We start from the raw sequence: 19331 nt of genomic DNA, 5'->3' as shown, positions 1-19331 counted from the left end.
ACTAAATTGATACTTCATTCGACGTTAATAAATATTTTAAATTAATGATATCAAACTAATTATGATTACACATTAAAACTTAGAATTTTGAATTCACTCTTGTTCAACGGGTCTCAGAAAACTTACTTTCGTGCAATTCATATTGATTGACTTACTGAGAACTCAACTCACAAAGAACAAAATTTCAGTGTTGTTAGCCTAACCGAAATAATTTTGAGATAAATTTGTTCGCTTCCCCCTCTAAATTTATCTCTGATCCTAACATTATTTGATAACTGGAATTAATGAGAAGAGAACGAAGATAAGAAACGAGTTGTATGATAACATAATATTTATTTGTTAATGTGCCTAACGAATGGTGATCCGATCAATAAATTTCTAATGAAATAAACTAACAGTTTAATTTAAAACATCTAAAAGATTTAGAACTATACATGAAGAGTGAAATTTTAGACTTATTTAAATGAAATCGTCAAAATAAAACTTTTTAATGTATTAAAACTTAACTATTATGATCATACTTATATTTTAATTATGAATGAAATAACGGTTAAATTTAAAATATACAAAAGAATTAGAATAATATATGACAAATGATTATTTTGGTAATTTAAGTTAAAATTATCCAACAAAATTGTGTGCTTAACCAGATCAAACTCGAGCTCTGTTGTTGAGCTCTATTATATGTTTAACAAGCTCGACAACAGACATGCTTAACGAGTCAAGCTCCAATCAGGCTCCTTAAACATGACAAAAGAGCTCTCAACGTATCAAGATCGATTTATTCACGAGCTCGGTAATTTTCACTCAAATCTATATAAATCTTAAACAAAACGACCTCAAGTCTAATATTATTCGGCTCGATTTGATTGACAAGCTCGAGTCTGATATTGTTCGGCTACAAATTCCTAGATTTATGTAACAAAATAATTTGATCGCAGTTAAAGAATATTTATCAAGAAATCGAAAACCAAGCTACCCTCAAATTTGCAAGGACATCACATACGAGGGTGGTGGTATAGCTTATCTAGAGATTGAGCCATATGATATTGAGCTCATCAGGCTCGAACTCAACAGGATGCTTATCTACAATCCTGAACCGTAAATTCGACCCACAAAACACCTCGATACATACATGCAAACCAATCTCAGATAAAGATCGGGTGAGGCTTGTTAAGCCTGATCAGTTGCAAATAAATTCTACACAGCTCACTGTACATTACAAAACAGATGGCATATAAATTAAAACTGATAAAAATAAATAAATAAAGGGTCGACATAATTTATCAGAGTAGTTTTAATACAATCAGTTTTCAACTGCCACGAACACAATTCTACATAACATATTTAAATGGTTTTCAGACACCATGTCCTCAAATATTTGAGTAAAACATGCATTACAAAAACCCAAGTTCATTATTCACGCAGATAGCAACCGATGCTGATACATATATTCCACATCCCCACGACTCCCATTACAAAGCAGACCTGCAGGCAAAAAAAGAAAAGGAAAGGAGCAGCTTCAGTTACGGTTTCGATAAAAAAATCACCACGCTCTCATGTACCTCTAGAATATACTTATGAAAGAAATACACCTATGAGACACGGGAATGCACAGGGTAGGTTTACACGGAGATTATACAACACATGGCGCACATCTACAATGGCCAGTCTAAAGGATAAGAAGGCATTCAACCCACCAAATAATACGTGATTATGAAAAAGGTATAAAGATCACACAAACAGACAGGGATATGTTCGCTGGTAAAGAATAAAAAATTATCACAAATAGAAAGGCTGAGAAGTTGATCCCCATAAGTACCAAAAAAAGAATAAAATTGCCAATTCTAGAGTCATCTACAAGACATCAAGCAAAAATAACATTGTTCAGAACCAGAGAGCAGAAAAGGCATACCCATTGACAGGCTAAAAGATGGGAATGATGATCCACCAGTTGGAGTGTGATGAGAATATTTACAGCTAGAGTAGATAAAAAAATTCGAAGCGAAAGAAACTACGGTTCTGCAAAGTTCCAGTGATTAAAGAAACACTAAAGGCTGGATTTGGCTAACATGTTAACGGAGAAATCAGTGCAAGATATACATCAGTAAACTGATGGCACAAGCTAGAAAGAGATATGCCTGAGGAAAGTTGCAGTATATCCCTCTTACGACCAAAAATTAACACACAAAAAGAGCAAACAAATGAAGAAATCAACATGGCAGTATTCTGAAATATATGGATACCGTATTGATATTTTCTGGAAATAGTAAAGGAAATACAATACAAATCTCACACTCAAAACACTCAAGAAGGGGAATCCCTCTAGCCCTAGCAAAGTTAGCAAATTCTCACAAAAGTCTAGTCTATCGAACTAACACACCCCTTTCCCCTTTTATTCCCCGTACCAATGTATAACAGGCTACTATTCTGCCCACATGACCCTTGGACCTTCTCGTATAGATAATATAAACCGGTGGCCTTTCCGTGGGCTATTGATATTAGCCAAATATTTTCTGGGCTAGGGCTTGATAATATTCTTCCTGTAACAATGCCGCCCTCTTGAAAACCAGCTTTTTCCCCAAGACTGAGAATTAAAACTTGAATTTCTATGAGTTCAGACCCAGTTGTTTTCTACTCTAGATACATGACCATCAATACTTGTGAGAAACTAGTATCAGCATTTGAGTTTTTTGCTCAAATCCAACTACGACCATAAGTTTACTGGCATCAAAACCTACTGAAGCATTGATTTCACCTTCAACTTCCAAAATTTCGCCAATAGAATAAGCGGCTGTCCCTCCTAGTTCACTGATTAAGAGGATCAGTGCCATAGACAAAACAACAATTATAAGAAACTTATTCAGTTTAAGTAGCAGCACATAAAGCCTGTTTGCTGAATAGAAAACAACAAATCCAAATTCTCTTCCACACTCCAGTTAAGCATGTTCCCTCCACTAACAAACCATTCCAGTTCTCTTAATAACAAATCTCAAAATATGTTTATGTCTTACAACTATCTACTATTACCAAAATAAGGACCCTAACAACCATTCTTGTACATGCATTCACCCCCACCAACGTCGAAAACAACAAACTCACTACCATGGCCACAAAAAGCACTCCCAAAAATCAGAAAAACAGTTAAATGCTTTTTAAGCCCGCACTTTACAGCACTGTAACGATAAGTTAGTACCATTTCAGGATGTCGCATAGCAACAAAACCTCCCATTGAATGATTAACCAAAACACTTCTGAGTGGACTTCCACAAAGATCAGCTCCTTCTTTAGCCTTGTTATCTTGAGATTCATTATATTGGTCTAGTGTCTTGTGAATGTCATATATCATGAATGCTCGTGAAGCATGCAATTATCTATAGCACAATGTTCACCTCCCGAGTCCCCCTGCCACCCCAGATCAAAAGCTTCACTTTTTAGTTCACTTCAAGCAAGATGTTTGTGGTTTTGTAATACCGATATATCACTTTGGTTTCAGGGCTGTTAACATATGTAAGACCTCTTACCGCACCAAGAGTCACCTTCGCTCGGAACATCCAAGATAAGGCAGGGAAGTATTATGTCCATGTACAAGGGTGATTTTCCTTAGCAAAGCTACCAAATTCTCACAAAATTCTAGTTTATCCCACTAACACACCCATTTCCCCCCTTCTATTCCCCTTATCAGCATAACAGACTACTATCTTGCCCAAGTGACTCTTGAATTTTCTCTTATAGATTTTATAAACTGGTGGCCTTTTCCATGGGATATTGACATTCGACTAATATTTTCTGGGCATGGGCTTGATAATATTCTTCCCGTAACAATCCCGATCTCCAATTAGTATATTTCTGAGTGCAGCCGCGAGGATGGACAATCAACCTACTGTTTAAAATACAATAAAAGTCAATTGAACTAAAGACTTTACACACTCAGCATCCTTCCCTCACTTTGTCCAACCTCCCCCTTCATGTGATGTGCCATCAAATATATCGTATCGATGCGGATATCAAATCAAATCTCACCAATAAAAATCTGTCGAGTTGTCAGCTAAATAAACATTTAAATACATCATATGGAACACCATTTACAATGATGTCTCATGTCGGTGGAAGAAAGAGAACAGAAATTTTCCTAGATGAAAATACATAAAAACCAGAACCATCTATTAACAGCACCACACATTATATACAACACTTCTCAAGCTGTAGGTTACAAAGGCAAGGAGAAATAACAGAAAGTTTTGCTACAATTTTTTTACGGAGAGCCACCAACATAATCAAGAGTGATGTGGATCTTAGTCATTCTTTCTACACAAAGATCACCCAACATTTGAACATTTGAAAAGCGAACGAAACATCCAACAATATACTTCATACAAGTCAAGTATATTAAGTAAAATTGTGCAAATAGTGCCATCTTCACTTGCAACAGACAACAATTGATCAAATAGGCTATATTTATCCATTTGACCTACTATGTACAACCCTTGCAATGAGAGACACTACAATTTCCTCATAAATACGAAACAATACTTGAGCACTTCAATTTCCTCATGGTTCTTAGATCGCATCACACGGATAAAAATGACCAATTCATCGTTTGTTTCCTAAAGAACTCAGGGAGGAAAGATTAAATTAATTGGGTCATAATTCAAGATAAGTCAGAAGAGCACAGTCCCAAAACAGTAGCCACCAAAGTGAGAGGACTCTCAAACTTATTAGACATTTCACGATTTGGAGCCTATGCGGGTCATAATAAGAGCCCGGGGGCAATGATAGATACTCTACAAAGATAATATTCCACGATCCAATATCCATAAAACTTCTGTCAAAATTCGGAGAGACAGTGTTCGATTATTCCAACCGAAAGTTGAAATGTTTGGACAAAAAATGACAGTTTCTGATATCAGTATCGGATTTTTAGTGATACAAAAATTGAATGGATCGAGAGAAAAAGAGAGAACAGAGAGTACTGAAAATTACCCACAAGTATTAGTTGTAGTAGAGCTCGAGACCCATTCCATCGTGGATCTCGTAGTCTTTGAGGGTGATATGATCCTTGTAGACGGTGTACCACTTCTGAATTCGTATTTTGTCAGCCCTAGTCCCCGTGTGAGCAGCCACCAGTTTCTTCAAATCGCCGATCGTATCATCATCATTGCACTTCACACGAACTTTCTTCCCCAACCGATCGTTCAGCACCACCTCTAACATCCTTGCTTCCTGTAGAAAACCCTAGATTTCGTTGGCTGCCTTCACCTTTCGGCACTGGGTAGAAAAGAGGGATACAAGTATACCATTATTATAAACGGGGGGTGTTTTTTGGAATCTTAGCCCGCAAGTATCAATCGGGTTAAACATTAAATTTTTTTTTAGACATAGGAAATTGGTCAATGAAGCTATCGCGTATTTTGTTTTTAAGATAAGAACAAGAATATTCTTATCATATGTATTTAAAAAAAAAAATCAATTTATCACATATTGATACAAAATCTCAGGATATAATTATATAAATATCATTGTACCATATATTAATATTATTTTTAAGATTATCCTTTTAAAAATATAATAACTGTTAAAAGTAAAAATTTACGATAAAAAGTAAAAATCTCAAACTCACAATATTATTAAACTACACACTTTATAAAATTTTGTCTACTCAATTATGTTTTTCTTCACAAATTGAGAAAAATATTTATTAAATTTCTTTAAAAATAATCTAAAAATATATATATCATTACATATATTATCACACTGATTTTCAATATTTACGGTTCTTATTTTCAACGATAACAAGGTTTCAAAAATAATATGTCTAATTAAAAATATTATTTCGAATAGGTTGAATGGTCTGTCAAACTATCATACTTCACCCCAACAATAATAATTCAAGTAAGCTTATAAACCCCATGACATCTTTTTAAAATGATCAACATGAAGAATCGGTCAACTTTAAATATCACAACATCCATAAAAATAAAACACATAATCAACATCTAATTATCACAGCAAAATATTGTTGCATTGTTAAAATAAACAATCACAGCAGATGCATTATTTGATCTTGAAATAACAAATAATTGTACTGAATACGCATTATTAATTGATTACAGTAATTGTAGAGGCAACCAAGAACAAATCCACAGGGGTTGGAACTGGAAATGTTGCACGACTGGGGTTCGTCGTTTCTCTCGAGCGAGTAAGATAAAAATAGTAATAAACTATCCAATGAGAGGATCGGACGAACCCACAAAACTTTTTGACAAAACTGAAAAGAAACCCTGGTAAAAGTAAACGTGACAACAGATTATGTAAGCCTATGATCCATCGATCAGATCAATCCCAATCGAAACAAAAATACTGTACAAATGTTTGATGTGCAGCCTGCCATAGCGGATCAGTGCAACCTTCGGTTCGATGATGAAATTAAGTGAGAGACGTATATATAATATCTACTCTAACACTGTGAGCTCCTGCTCGACTCTCCAATAGTTATAGTCGTTAAATTCATTCAGAACCGTGCCACCATCATCTGGATTTCCTTGTCTGATTTCTTTGGGGAAAGATTCCATTTCAACGGCCCCGCTTCCCCTACAATCCCTTCCTTGAGAGCCTGTTCCATTGCCTTTTCCGTACCCTCTGGTTCAACTCCCACAAATTCGACATCCTCTTCAAATAAAGAGGGTGCAGCCCGTTTCTGACTTGAATCAGATTTAGTTGAGCTATCAGAGGAAGATGCGGAACTGGATGACCCATTTGTTACAGAGTCACCACTTGAAGTGGGACTGACAGGCAAGGCGCTCACTTTCACTGCAAGATTGGCGTTCATGTCACTTTGATCATCAAATGGGTTCACACTAGGTCCACCAACTTGAACATTAGATGCTTCACCCCAAGCTACCCATTCAGGGGACGACTTATCTCCACATGGATTGTCATTATTTGGTGTTTCGAATTGAAAGATTCCCAAGTTGTTGTGGGAGTCCATTTTCTTGCTTTGGGAAATCAAGTTACCTCCATCGGAAGAATTTATGCCTTTGAATCCATTGAAAACATATGCTTCGGAACTAGATGAATCATTGGCAGAAACCTTGCTCCTGATCAAATCCTCGTCCTCCCCAACCACTACCTCATCATCGCTACTGCTGTTACCATTAACCGCTGTTCCATTCAGGTTAATATCATCCATCATGTCGGAACCCATTGGTGCGTCTTCACCAGCTCTTTCGTCTTGAAATGCAAACCAGTTGGAATTTGTGAACAAACTGTTGTGAAGAAAAAACATACATCAAACAAAAATGAACCAGGCCCCCGAAAAAGAGGCATCCCGCAATAAACTTTTCTTTGTTATTTTTTCGATCATCTTTCTATATTTTTATCTGTTCCTCATCATTCGCATAAGCACCAGAGGTATTGCTATCCATAAGAGGAGCTTAAATTTAATGAGAACATGAACACACCTCCCTTGCTCACCCAACCTCAGGGATGAAATCACAACTCCGGCCGATTCGTCATCAAAGTAGACATCCTGCATTTTAATCAACATTAGAAATATCAAGAGTAGAAAATTCAATTGACATGGAAGACATAAAGGACAAAACTAGTTCTCCTTAGGTTTCACTTCTTGCAATGCTGACTTTATTTTCATTCTTCAAAATATGAAGTAAGTTGGGTTCAACATTACCTCATTGTCACGTTCCAGAGCTCGTTCCAGAGCTCCATGACCCTGCAACCAAGAGATAAAATCCATAAAACAGATTTCAAATAATCACACTAGTGTAAATTTTTGGTAGAAGCTTTGAAACAAGTTTATCCTTATATGCAAATGTTTACCTGAGCATCATCATTGTCATACATGGTATATCTGAATGCTTGGCTTAAATTATTTGCCAAAGCAGCAACATCATAATCCCTATCATGGACATCTTCCTCATCACTATCCCTGGTCCTGTCTTGCAATGCTGTGGGCCGCCTACAAACGTGGAAAGAAATAGACATTTTCAAGAACTAGAGACTAGCAGAATGGGACAAACTTCAGCAAGCAAAGAGGAGATTATATTGCTTCACAGGCATACTAAAAAATTATATAACTTATAAAAGTTCTACTTATTGGGATCATGAAAGTGCTAGCTACAGCAAGAGGGGGAGAGAGAAGAGACATACCCACAAGCCCATCGATAAACATTCTCTACCGTATTGCGCTCTTGTAAGACAGTGGAGTGCCACTCAATCCACTCTCTATTCTCCTGAAAGGAGCAAAACAGATTGCATGAGACAAGACACATTGACATTTTTAAAATTAAGATAGAGTTTCAAGGTAGGCACCACCTGAAGATTCTTTTGGATGCGAGTGTCATCGTTTCCCAACAGAGTTAATTTATTTGATATCCGTGTCAAATGTCCAAAGTAACCGGCTCTAGGAGCAGGCCTTGCAGAAGCTGGCAAAGTTTGCTGCATTTAATTGATAAATTCGAATCAGAAACGAATTGAAATAGATGATAGACCTATTATCAAGCTGAAAAGAACATAAGAAGCAACCAGGATAATAATTTACAGCAATACTCACATCAAACTTCAAAGTTTCAGTAGAATATAAATGCTTGGAACATATTAGTTATTTCATTAAGCACACAACTGCAGCGTCACCTTTCTAGTCCTCAAAACACAAAGGAACTGTTTTCCACCCACAAGGTGGATAACATTCGCACAAGATACATGAACTCAAAACTTTGATAAGCATGTCTTGAAACATTACCTTATTATCATCGCCAAAAAGCGTGGGATGTTTTTCTGTTTGAAGAATTTTTCCAACCAAATTGCACTCTAGGAAAAGATGATCAAGAATGGCACTTTTTTACTTTCCAAGCAACAACATACAATGCTCTCCACGTGATGATGCAAAGCATTGTTGTACGGGTACCTGCACAAGAAAAATAAATTCACACCACAGTAGCATTCTTAACTTCTGATTCCAAGCTCATTTAAGTACGAAATTTAATTCTTTCATCACAGGCTACCAATTGCATGTGCTGGTCAAAATGTACGAGTACTTTATAACAGAATTCGTACTCGAAAAAGAGATCAAGGACTCTCCGAATTGCCCCTGAGCTGACCAACTCCTTCTCTGCGACTTCATTGCCAGTTTTCAGAAGCACAGCTAAGAATTCAACAACCTACAATCAAGAACCACGATACAAATTGTAGGCTGAACAATTTTCAAATTTAAAATACAACATAAAAATTTGCGTGAAAATAGTGGCATCATACTGGCACATGTACAGCTGTCCATGCACGTGTCTGGCTTTATTCGTAGGAAGAGAACTGAGCTAAAACAAAAATCTGAGAGCCAAATTGTAACATGTTACAAAAAAATTTTAAAACTACAGTCTGGTCAGTCAGACAAAGCTCTTTCGTTCACACTACATTTCAGCCATGAATAGTTTTTATGCATTGATACTTCATCAACTCCTACTTGTAACCAACAATTTCAAAGACATGAAAACATTTTGAGGGTGTTAGGAGCAACAAATCGCAATAGCATTTCAACTAACCTTCAGACGATATTTTCCTAGAGGAGGCCTCAATTCACCATATGTTGTGGGTAAAATCTTCTCGTCAGATGAAACATTCAAAAGGATCAGCAGCTCCCCTACATACAAAACAATTAGATTCTTACAACAGGGCCACAGGCGTTGGTTGATAATTACAAACAGCATAAACAAATTCACAAGCTACATAATCAAGCCATCAGCCGATATCTGGCAATTTGTTGAGTTGAAAATTGTACTCGTAATTCTCGATATATGTATAATGTATCTTTCTTCGTTGATTTTTATAAATAATCATATGATAAAACAAAGCCTCCACCGATCAAGTATTTATTGTATGGATAATTCAAAAAATCAGCTAAACATTAAGAATCCCTAAAAACTGACTCCATCGCTGGATAACTTGACTCATGTACACCAAAGAAATAATCCAAGACCATGATATTCATAGCAAAAATCATTATGAATTCTTATCAATTCACTAATCTCTTTTGGTTTGTTTCTCGAAATGGTAAGTATGCGAAAGAAAGTAACTGAAGATGGTAGAAAGTCACCAACTGCATAACATGATAGAATTAACAAGGGGAACATCAACACTTTATCAAACTCACCAAGTTTCGGAAGCATCGCACCAACGGTATCTTGGTTAACATGTATCGGCGAGTCATACACTTGTTGACTTCTGAAAAAGTACAATACTGGAGACGGAATTGATCTCTTTGAATCCAACAAAGATATACAGACAGATAGGGAGTGGACAAGGGCAGATTTTGAATGTGAGTCTTCAAGTGCATGAGAAAATATCATTGCAACAAAACTGTACAGAAAAACACACAAAAAGAAGTAAATTAACATTGTTCCTTATAGTTATACAAATATAAAATATGATCCCAAAATTGAACAAAAATAAAGTTGAGTTGTACAAACCTTGGACTGGATAGTTTAATGGACAAAGGAGATGGTGCAGTTCTGGTTATAGCACATAATGTTTCTGCTGCATTAGCATGGACTTCAGGAGTATTCTGGATGATTAAAGAACTCTCTAGGTTTCAGATAGCACATACATAACAAAGTCATCAAATAAGCAATCAGAGAACTATAAAGCTGTGATAGCACATAAATGTTTCTGCTGCATTAGCATGGACTTCAGGAGTACTCTAGATGATTAAATAACTCTCTAAGTTTCAGATAGCACATACATAACGATGTCGTCAAATGAGCAATCAGAGAATTATATAGCTCACATAGCAAGTAAATATAAAACTTTCAAGTAAAAAATATATATGCTACAAACTTTCCTAATCATGCTATTTATAAATTTCAAATTAAGTTAACACAGATATGGCAGAACACATGATACGAGTACTCTGACATTGCAAGGCACAAGTTATCAGAAAACCAACCTGGTAATTTTACCAAAAAGTACTTTTAAAGTAATTTTCATCTTACAGGAAAGTTAATAGTGGCACAAAACCAGACTATATAGAGTGATTCCTCAATCTCTCTTAAGGCAATTACAGAGCACACATATCATTGGAAGCCAGTAGTGAATTTTCTACAAGCGTTCATGCCCATATCAGACACTGCGCAGTTAATCAAACTATGATCATGTATCAGGAACATAACTGAAGATCCAAAATTTAACCAAATATTTAACAGCAGAATGTGCTACAGGCTAGATATGTTTAAGTTAGTTTGAAAAGGAACCAACAATATCATGTAACCATTGAGTACATAGCTTACCAGACAAAACACTCAAATGATAAAAATAAATGAAACTTTGTAAGTGGTGATACTGTATCATAGACGAATCCACCTTCCAATAAGCAATTGAAACTAGAAAACTAGATCGATGTAGGATTACTACATCAACAATAATGTTTTCCTATCTAGTTTCTAGATATATTGCAACTTCTTTTAACTTACCGAAGCGTTCAGTTTATCCACAACCATTTCCAATAAATTGCTATCAGCCAACCACTGCATCACATCCAGAGAATTGGGGTAGAGATGATCATCTGTACCAACAAGCCGTACCAAAACCTGATAATAAAAGGCTAATTAGAAAGAAAATTACAACTAGCAATTGACACAGTTTAGCACGAGGATTTGGAGAAACAAACTGTTCAATTCAAAATAGTTGCATAGCCATTAGACTACTAAATACCTCCATGATGGATGTGATACCAATTAAATCAACCAGCTGCCCAAAAACTTCTTGGTGAACCTGCAAGAAATAACCATCAGCCACAAGACATAACTACTGCATATTTTTTTAAAAACCAGATCAAAGAAAAATATCAAACAAAAGCTACAAGTTATCAGCTGCATGAACATGTTTTTAATGTTAGCAGGTATAATTAATTGATAAGAATGTCCTCATTCTCAAGCTTTTGCAGCATCGCCTTTTTAAGTATGATACACTTTCACAGAAAGCTCAAAAAATTTCTACTTTCAGCATTTAGATGATTGAAACTTTTCAGCTACATAAATTGACGTGTACATAAGCTTCATTGATAAAAAGTCTCCTCAATACAAGGGAATGATAACAAGTATAAAAACAGGCAATAATCAAGAAACATGCTATCCCAAATTTTGAACAACCCATGCTGATGGGATACAAGCCTATAGCCTAGTCAAGAAAAATAAACTACTCTTACTGTTTAAATTAGTTTGTTCAACAGCAGGACATATTTACAAAAATAAAATAGATAAACCACCCCAGGTTATGCTTTCACTTATCAATATAGCCAGTGTCAACAAATTGAAGCACCAAGTTACAAGATAAGCTTTTTTTATTACAGCATTGGGGTGGTGTGGGGTGGGGTGGAGATGGGGGATTGTTTCGGTTTTATATGGGTTTGAACCCATGCCTCTCTCTTTTGAGGGAGAGGTTTATGCCCACTTCACCCAAGTGGTGGTGGTGTTACAAGACAAAGGCTCAAGTTTCAGCAAATTTAGACAGCTGCAACAAACATTGACTCACAAGAGTTGAATCCGGTTCAGAAGGATAGCATTCCAACAAGGTTTTAGCAATTATGACACAGGACACAGCATTGAACATAAAATGCAACTTAAACACTGTTCCCACATCATCCCCAGCCCAAGAAAGATGAAGCATCAAATTTGGAAGGTTGGCAATAAAAAATAAAATTATCATGAATTAAAAATAATATTGAGGTTATATTTAGTTTCACGATTTCACCTTTACATAATTCATCAGCGGAATAGTCTTCCGTACCATGAGGCATACACCACCTGGAACACCCACAAAAGTTTAATTAAACGAATTACTTGTGTAATTACTCCAATTATTAAACACCTGGAAAAAATTATTGCACACGTGCAGACTGCAGAGCAATCACAATCTGGTACCTTACTAAAATACCCTGCTAATAATGCAGGGTGAGGACGGTTTGGTTCCAAGAAAGAGAATAGCAAATTCATAAGCTGCAGCATGATAGAAATTTTCATCATACAACCAGATTGAAATTGAGCACCAAGTTTATCATATGGTAATGTTTGATTCAATTAGTGAATAAGATGATCCACCTCCTCTTCGTCCACCAAAGTCTTCAAGATGGAATCAACTTCACATGTAAAAATTTCGCAGGCAATGAAAGGAAACCTACATTACAAAACCAAAGTTTTGAGCAGAAATAAACAAATATGATGGGTTCTACCGCATCAACTTTACAATTTTTTAATAAATACCTGAGTAATAGTAAAATATGAGAAGTACAACACAAGTTTTAACATTCATTTGCTTAAATTTCACATACTTGAAAGTACGCATGCTGTCTGCATTCTCAGCAGCCTCCTCTACTATATATTTTAGCATATGTTCAACCTGCGGTCGATCTCTCAAACTGAACCAAAGAACTTTGAAGTTAAATGGGAAATTAACAACTCAAGATATACAAGGAAAAACGAACCGATGTATAAGTTGTTTATAACATGGTCCTGCAATGGAAGCAATCAAGGGAAAATGTTATACAAATTTATGAGGCGGCTGTTTGATGCTTTGCATTCTTGGATTATCTCTTCTTCATCCAAAAGCTCTTCCAATGTAAAATTTTCCTTGTCCAACACTGACTCGACCTGAATAGATGGAATATGGGTTAGGTGATCATTTTTATTTATCCCAGGCTTTAATTATTATAATATATGAATTTGTAGTTTTGATCAAATTCTCAACAAGCCATGGCCAAAAGGAGTTTTAACTACTTCAGTTACTTTATTGCCGGAAAGCATCTGTAGCAGAATATAGCCAGTGCTAATGTCTTAATTCAAACTCCAATGAACAGAGGAACGACATTCCACTAGAAAAACAGAGTGACTGATACCTCAGACACACTCGTCCAATTAAGCATGAAATACGGATTTAATCATCACCAAGCACGTACAATTTCTTGAAACGATGAATGACAAGCTGTAAAGTACTTTAAATTTCATAATCCAACGCCCTCGCTAACTCTTTGATGACATATTAGTAATATGAAACAAAAGAATAGGGGATCGAGAATATCTATCGACTACTCACATGAGTTTTTCTCCGACTAACAAATTTATGTTTTATACTTTATTAACTCTGTAATAAATATAAGACCGACTTTAACAAAAGTAAGGCGTTAAAAATTGTTAATGAAGAATTAGTAAAACAAGAAAGTAACAAATTCATTACTTCCTCCTTTCTCCTGTATAAAAACTCAACACGTGAACCATGACACGCAAATCCATAATCCATGAAAACATCATGATCATCTTCAAACGAAATTAAATGAATCCCAGTTTGATTTCAACCAAACCTAAACAACAAAATACATTTAACAGCATGAAAAAGCTCAATAACCCCATGATTTAACAGTACAGAATCGACATCCGAGCCAAACAAAAAAGATACCAACAAAAATCAAATTTTCGCTCTGATGACTCACAGGAGAGACGCAGAAAGAGCTGTGAGCTTCCAGAACATTTTTGTCTACGCGAGAGTATACAGATACATGCACCTGTACGTGTCAGCTCCAAAGCAACAGCAGTGAACCCGAAACACAGAAAACACCCTGAACTTGAATCAAAATACTGAGAAATGTGGAGAGAGGTTTAAATTCCGATGAAGATTCTGGAGCAAAACAGCGAAGGCATATTAAAAAAAACCCTAATTTTCGAAGATCGAAACGGAAGGGAAGCCCAGAGAAATTTTTATTGAATTTATTTATTTTCTTTTTTATGTTTCCAATCAATCAACAATCGAAACTGGGTCGGAGTGAGGGGAAATTGGGTAGTGGATTTATGAGAATACCAACTAATGCGGGCGGCAGCAAAATACAAAAGGAATCCATATTTAAATATTCACATTAGGAAAGTAAATGAATCAAATCGGTTGTGAGCTATTCGAATTTCGATTCGATAAAAGTTTTTTGAGCTCGTTTAATGAGTCTCGTTAAGATAAATGAACCAAGCTCAAGTTCTACGATATTCGGCTCGTTAGCTCGTGAACATATTCGTTAGTAAATTCATAAGTAATATCTTAGATGAAAAATAATAATTTTGATATTTAATTTTTGATTTAACACATTAATAAATATATAAAATCTATTAAATTTATTTATTATAATAAATTGACAAATTTTAATAAGAATATTATTTTTTTTTCTAAATGCATAATTTATTTTTTAATGAATTTAATGAATATTTAAATGTAAAATTCATATTTATTGAGCTCGTTTAGGTTCGATAAAAGCTTGAATAAGCTCGTGAGCCATGAATATATTCGTTAAATAAAGCTCGATCTCGGCTCGATTATAAACAAGTCAAGCTCAAACATTCAAAAGTTCGGCTCGGCTCGACTCGATTACATCCCTATTCACATTTTATATTTTCTTTATCCACATTTTATTTTATTTTTTGCACACAAAAAAAAGTTTATTTATATTGATTTAATGAATAAAAATGAAATGTAAATATGTTCTTGAAATTTGAAAGTTTTCAACCATTTTCTCCTAAACTTGGCCCAGCTATGGTTTGGTGATTGTAGAAATCCTGTGTTGACAGTTTTTTTTTCTCCTGATTTGTTTTAGGAGACGATCTTCACCTCAGACGAGATTGCTAATTTAGTTAAGAATCTTCAACTATCTCAAGCAAACAACAAAGCACATGTGGTGTTACCTCAAATCCAAGTAATAATTTAACATCTCTGGAAAATCCATTGATCAATTAGAAAGAAATTGACCAATTTCTTTTACAGAATGATAATATTGAGCCAATGAATGTAATTATGGATGGGTCTCATCAGCCATGCTAAATCGAGGAAAATTCTTGGTTCTCTTAGGGAGGTGTCTTTGACTAAGGTCATCGCCAAATTAGAATCAAGTGAAGATTTAGATTCATCGGCAGCGCAGATTGTCACGACCTCGATTGACCAAAAATAGTATGTCTTGCTTTTTATTTGTAAAACTAAATTATATAAAGCTCAATATGCTTATTGGAGATCTTGTTTTACGGAATTTTTTCAGTACATTGTGAAGGTAGGAAGGGTGGTTTGGTCTTGCTTTGGAATGAACCGTATGATATTACCATCGCCTGTTCTTATTCTCGTGGAAACGTGACTGTATTGCCACCCATGAGAATAAAGTTTGGAGGTTTACTGGTTTCTATGGTATCTTGTTACGGCTCTTAGACATGTTTCTTGGGAACTTCTGCTTCGATTATATAATCTTCGTGAATTTCAACATTTTCGGTGGTTGGAGGAGGTAGACTTTAGAAATTCTATATGATAATCAAAAATTAGATGGAGAAGTGCGTTCTATAGCTCAAATGTCTACTTTCAGACATTTGATTAATTCATGTATGATGCAAGATATGAACGTCGAAGGAAATCAATTCACTTAGCGCAATCAAGATTTAGTGATGAGATTATTTTTGAGCACATTGGTCTCACGTGTGCTAATGTAAGATAATAAATATGAAAATAAAAAATAAACTGGACACCGAGATTTACGTGGAAACCCCTAAAGTTATTAAGATAAAAAACCACTCGCTAGATGAAAAAAATTGTGGGGACCCGGGCTCTAACTCAATTCCTTTTTGGATTAATTGGATCTTTGCTAGAAAATGTGGGTCATAAAAAAATTTCTTTTAAACATTATAAACTAATGTATATAAATCATACACCATACACAATGTTGTCATATTATTGAACTCCAAATAACATTCACATGTTCAACTACAAGTATTCTACTAGTGTTTAGGATCTAATACATGTCTAGTATTACATCACTAGTCCTTTCTTCTTGGCCCGGAATCTCCATGCTATCTCGATCTCTCATCTCTGTCGCGAACCAGATCCCGTCCCACCTGTCGTTATGCACACATACAGACACAACAACAGCCGAAAACTCCGGTGAGAACAAATCCCAGTATAAAACATGGTATACATGCATATACACAATATAAATCATGAAATATACCATTATGAATAAAATCAATAGTAATAGGTTCCATAATCTATGAAACCAAATCAATATAAGCATGCAACTGAAATCAATTCAGATCTTGGACTCAACTCGTATCTAACTCTAGGGATCCCGGGGTGAATAAGACGTCACAGTCTGCCACCTACCCTCCCAATCGGGGGTGACAGTACGTCTTATTCCTAGATTTCGGTCCTGTCTGTATCGAATGTCTACAATCGAGTAAATCTGCTCCTATGCGCCGATAACACCGAACATCTAGAAAATTTGACAATCTGCAATGACTCTGATACCTTAAATGCTTGAATATAAATCTATACACAAGACATAAACATAACAAGATATAAACCAACAATCTAGTATGTGATTTTGGGAAACTCAAATCAAATCTAATTCGAGTTGTATCTTCCCGAATTCACATGAATTATACCTTTCGTTGCACAGTCTTTGTCGTAGTCGAAGTCTCGATGTCGAATATGTCAATATCAACTCTGAAATGATACATTCAAGATGCATTCTATCAATCTCTACTCAATTCAACACATATACGAATCAATAATCCATCTCTAGTACACAACAATATACATAGAACCAATATTTTCATTTCAATTCATTTCGACGGCATAACGGCGGATTCTCGATATACCGATAACTCAAATATCAATACATATCAACGATTCATAATCCTCAGCTCATAACCAACATAATATACTCAATAGCATCTCAAAATCTGCAGAAACTCAGAATATATCTATGCTGGAAATTGAGAACAATCATATACGATATTTCTTCGATCCGTTTTCAATTATATAATCCTCCTAATATCAAGAACACATAATATAACTCAAATCATGATTTTCCCAACACACAAGTATCACCCAAGCAGAGCCTAATCAACTTACATCCTCTTGAAGCTTGTGATAAGGAAATCAAGAATCTTAGCTCGGATTGAAAATCGGGTAACCGGTTTTGCACAATCAGGATTCCAAGCTATGAAGAAGCTTTGAAGAATTGTGTTATGGAGGAAACTCTCGGGTCCTTGACTGATGGAAGTGCTAAAGAGAAGCTTACACATATACTTAGTAAGACATGTGTCAACATAAGAATCAAAGGTGGATTTCTCGCACAGAGCACCGCGGGTGCGGTCAGCTCACAGCATCCCCTTCCAATTTTTCAAAATCGACGACCGCGGGTGCGGTCCTATTTTCACCGCGGGTGCGGTTCACCCTACTGTAAATCTTCCCACATTCAGGAGCCACAACCCGCGGTGCGGTAGAATACTAAGCGCGGGGTTGCGGTCTCTCTTTATCAATGTATTCAAGTTTTGCACATCGTTTCTCCCCGTCTGTTCTTCCATCGCCTTTAGTCATAATACATAACAATTCAAATGTATTCAAACAAAAATCTCGGGCATTACATTTCTCCCCTCTTAGATATGAGTTCGTCCTCGAACTCGCAGATAATCCATACAAAGTATATAACAGAAACAATATCATCAAAACTGAATAAATACTCACATCATGAAAATAGCTCGGGATATCTCTGTCTCATCTCTGATTCTGTTTCCCAAGTCGCTTCTTCAGTGCCATGACGACTCCACTGGACTTTCACTAGCGGAATAGTCTTCGTTCTGAGCTGTTTTTCTTTTCGATCCAAAATCTGTAATGGTTGCTCAAAATAAACTCAGTGTATCGTAAAGCCGGCCTCATCAGGCTGAATGACATGAGAAGCATCAGGCATGTATCTACGCAGCATCGATACATGAAAAACGTCATGTATCCCATATAAAGAAGGAGGAAAGAGCAAGTCGATATGCTCGATCGTCAATCTTCTCAAGAATCTCGTACGGACCGATGTATCTAGGAGATAACTTCCCGCGTTTGCCAAATCTGACAACGCCTCTGAACGGAGAAATCTTCAAGAATACTCTGTCTCCCTGTTCAAATACTAACGGTCTACGTCTGATGTTCGCATACTTGGCTTGTCTATCCTGCGCCGTCTTCATTCTCTTCTGAATGATCTTCACCTTCTCGGTCATTTCACGAATCATATCAAGTCTAAGTTCTGGTACCTCAGATACATCATCCCAATACAGAGGAGATCTGCACTTCTTGCCATATAACGCCTCAAACGGTGCCATCTCGATACTCGTCTGATAGCTGTTGTTGTACGAGAATTCACAAAGTGGTAGTGAATCTTGCCAACTAGTGCCAAAATCTAGCACTACAGCTCTCAAAATATCCTCTAATGTTTGGATAGTCCGCTCTGACTGTCCGTCTGTTGGGGATGATAAGCAGTGCTTAGGTGCAAT

At 36.0% G+C, this 19331-nt stretch overlaps 1 protein-coding gene and 1 pseudogene across 2 annotated transcripts; both read right to left on the bottom strand.

Moving 5' to 3' along the window:
• Nucleotides 1-1132: 1132 nt before the first annotated feature.
• On the bottom strand, nt 1133-5313 carry LOC142534502 (ubiquitin-like protein 5). Of its 2 annotated transcripts, none has more exons than XM_075641373.1 (2): nt 4988-5313; nt 1133-1488 (listed from the first exon to the last, which is right to left on the bottom strand). In XM_075641373.1, the coding sequence occupies exon 1, from the start codon at nt 5212-5214 to the stop codon at nt 4993-4995; it is 222 nt and encodes a 73-aa protein (XP_075497488.1). In that variant the 5' UTR covers nt 5215-5313; the 3' UTR covers nt 1133-1488; nt 4988-4992. The 2 variants fall into 2 exon arrangements, with proteins under 2 accessions (XP_075497488.1, XP_075497487.1); XM_075641372.1 differs by having other exon boundaries at nt 4984-5302.
• A 751-nt stretch (nt 5314-6064) lies between these two features.
• On the bottom strand, nt 6065-14310 carry LOC142534501 (uncharacterized; annotated as a pseudogene).
• Between the last annotated feature and the right edge of the window lie 5021 nt (nt 14311-19331).

Source organism: Primulina tabacum, unplaced genomic scaffold, assembly GCF_025594145.1.
Source record: "Primulina tabacum isolate GXHZ01 unplaced genomic scaffold, ASM2559414v2 Contig548, whole genome shotgun sequence".
NCBI lineage: Eukaryota > Viridiplantae > Streptophyta > Magnoliopsida > Lamiales > Gesneriaceae > Primulina > Primulina tabacum.
This window is presented reverse-complemented; position numbering and strand designations above follow the sequence as displayed.

What these genes read in the sequence shown, in the direction of transcription:
- LOC142534502 (XM_075641373.1), bottom strand. Translation starts at nt 5,214, where the DNA reads ATGTTAGAGGTGGTGCTGAACGATCGGTTGGGGAAGAAAGTTCGTGTG.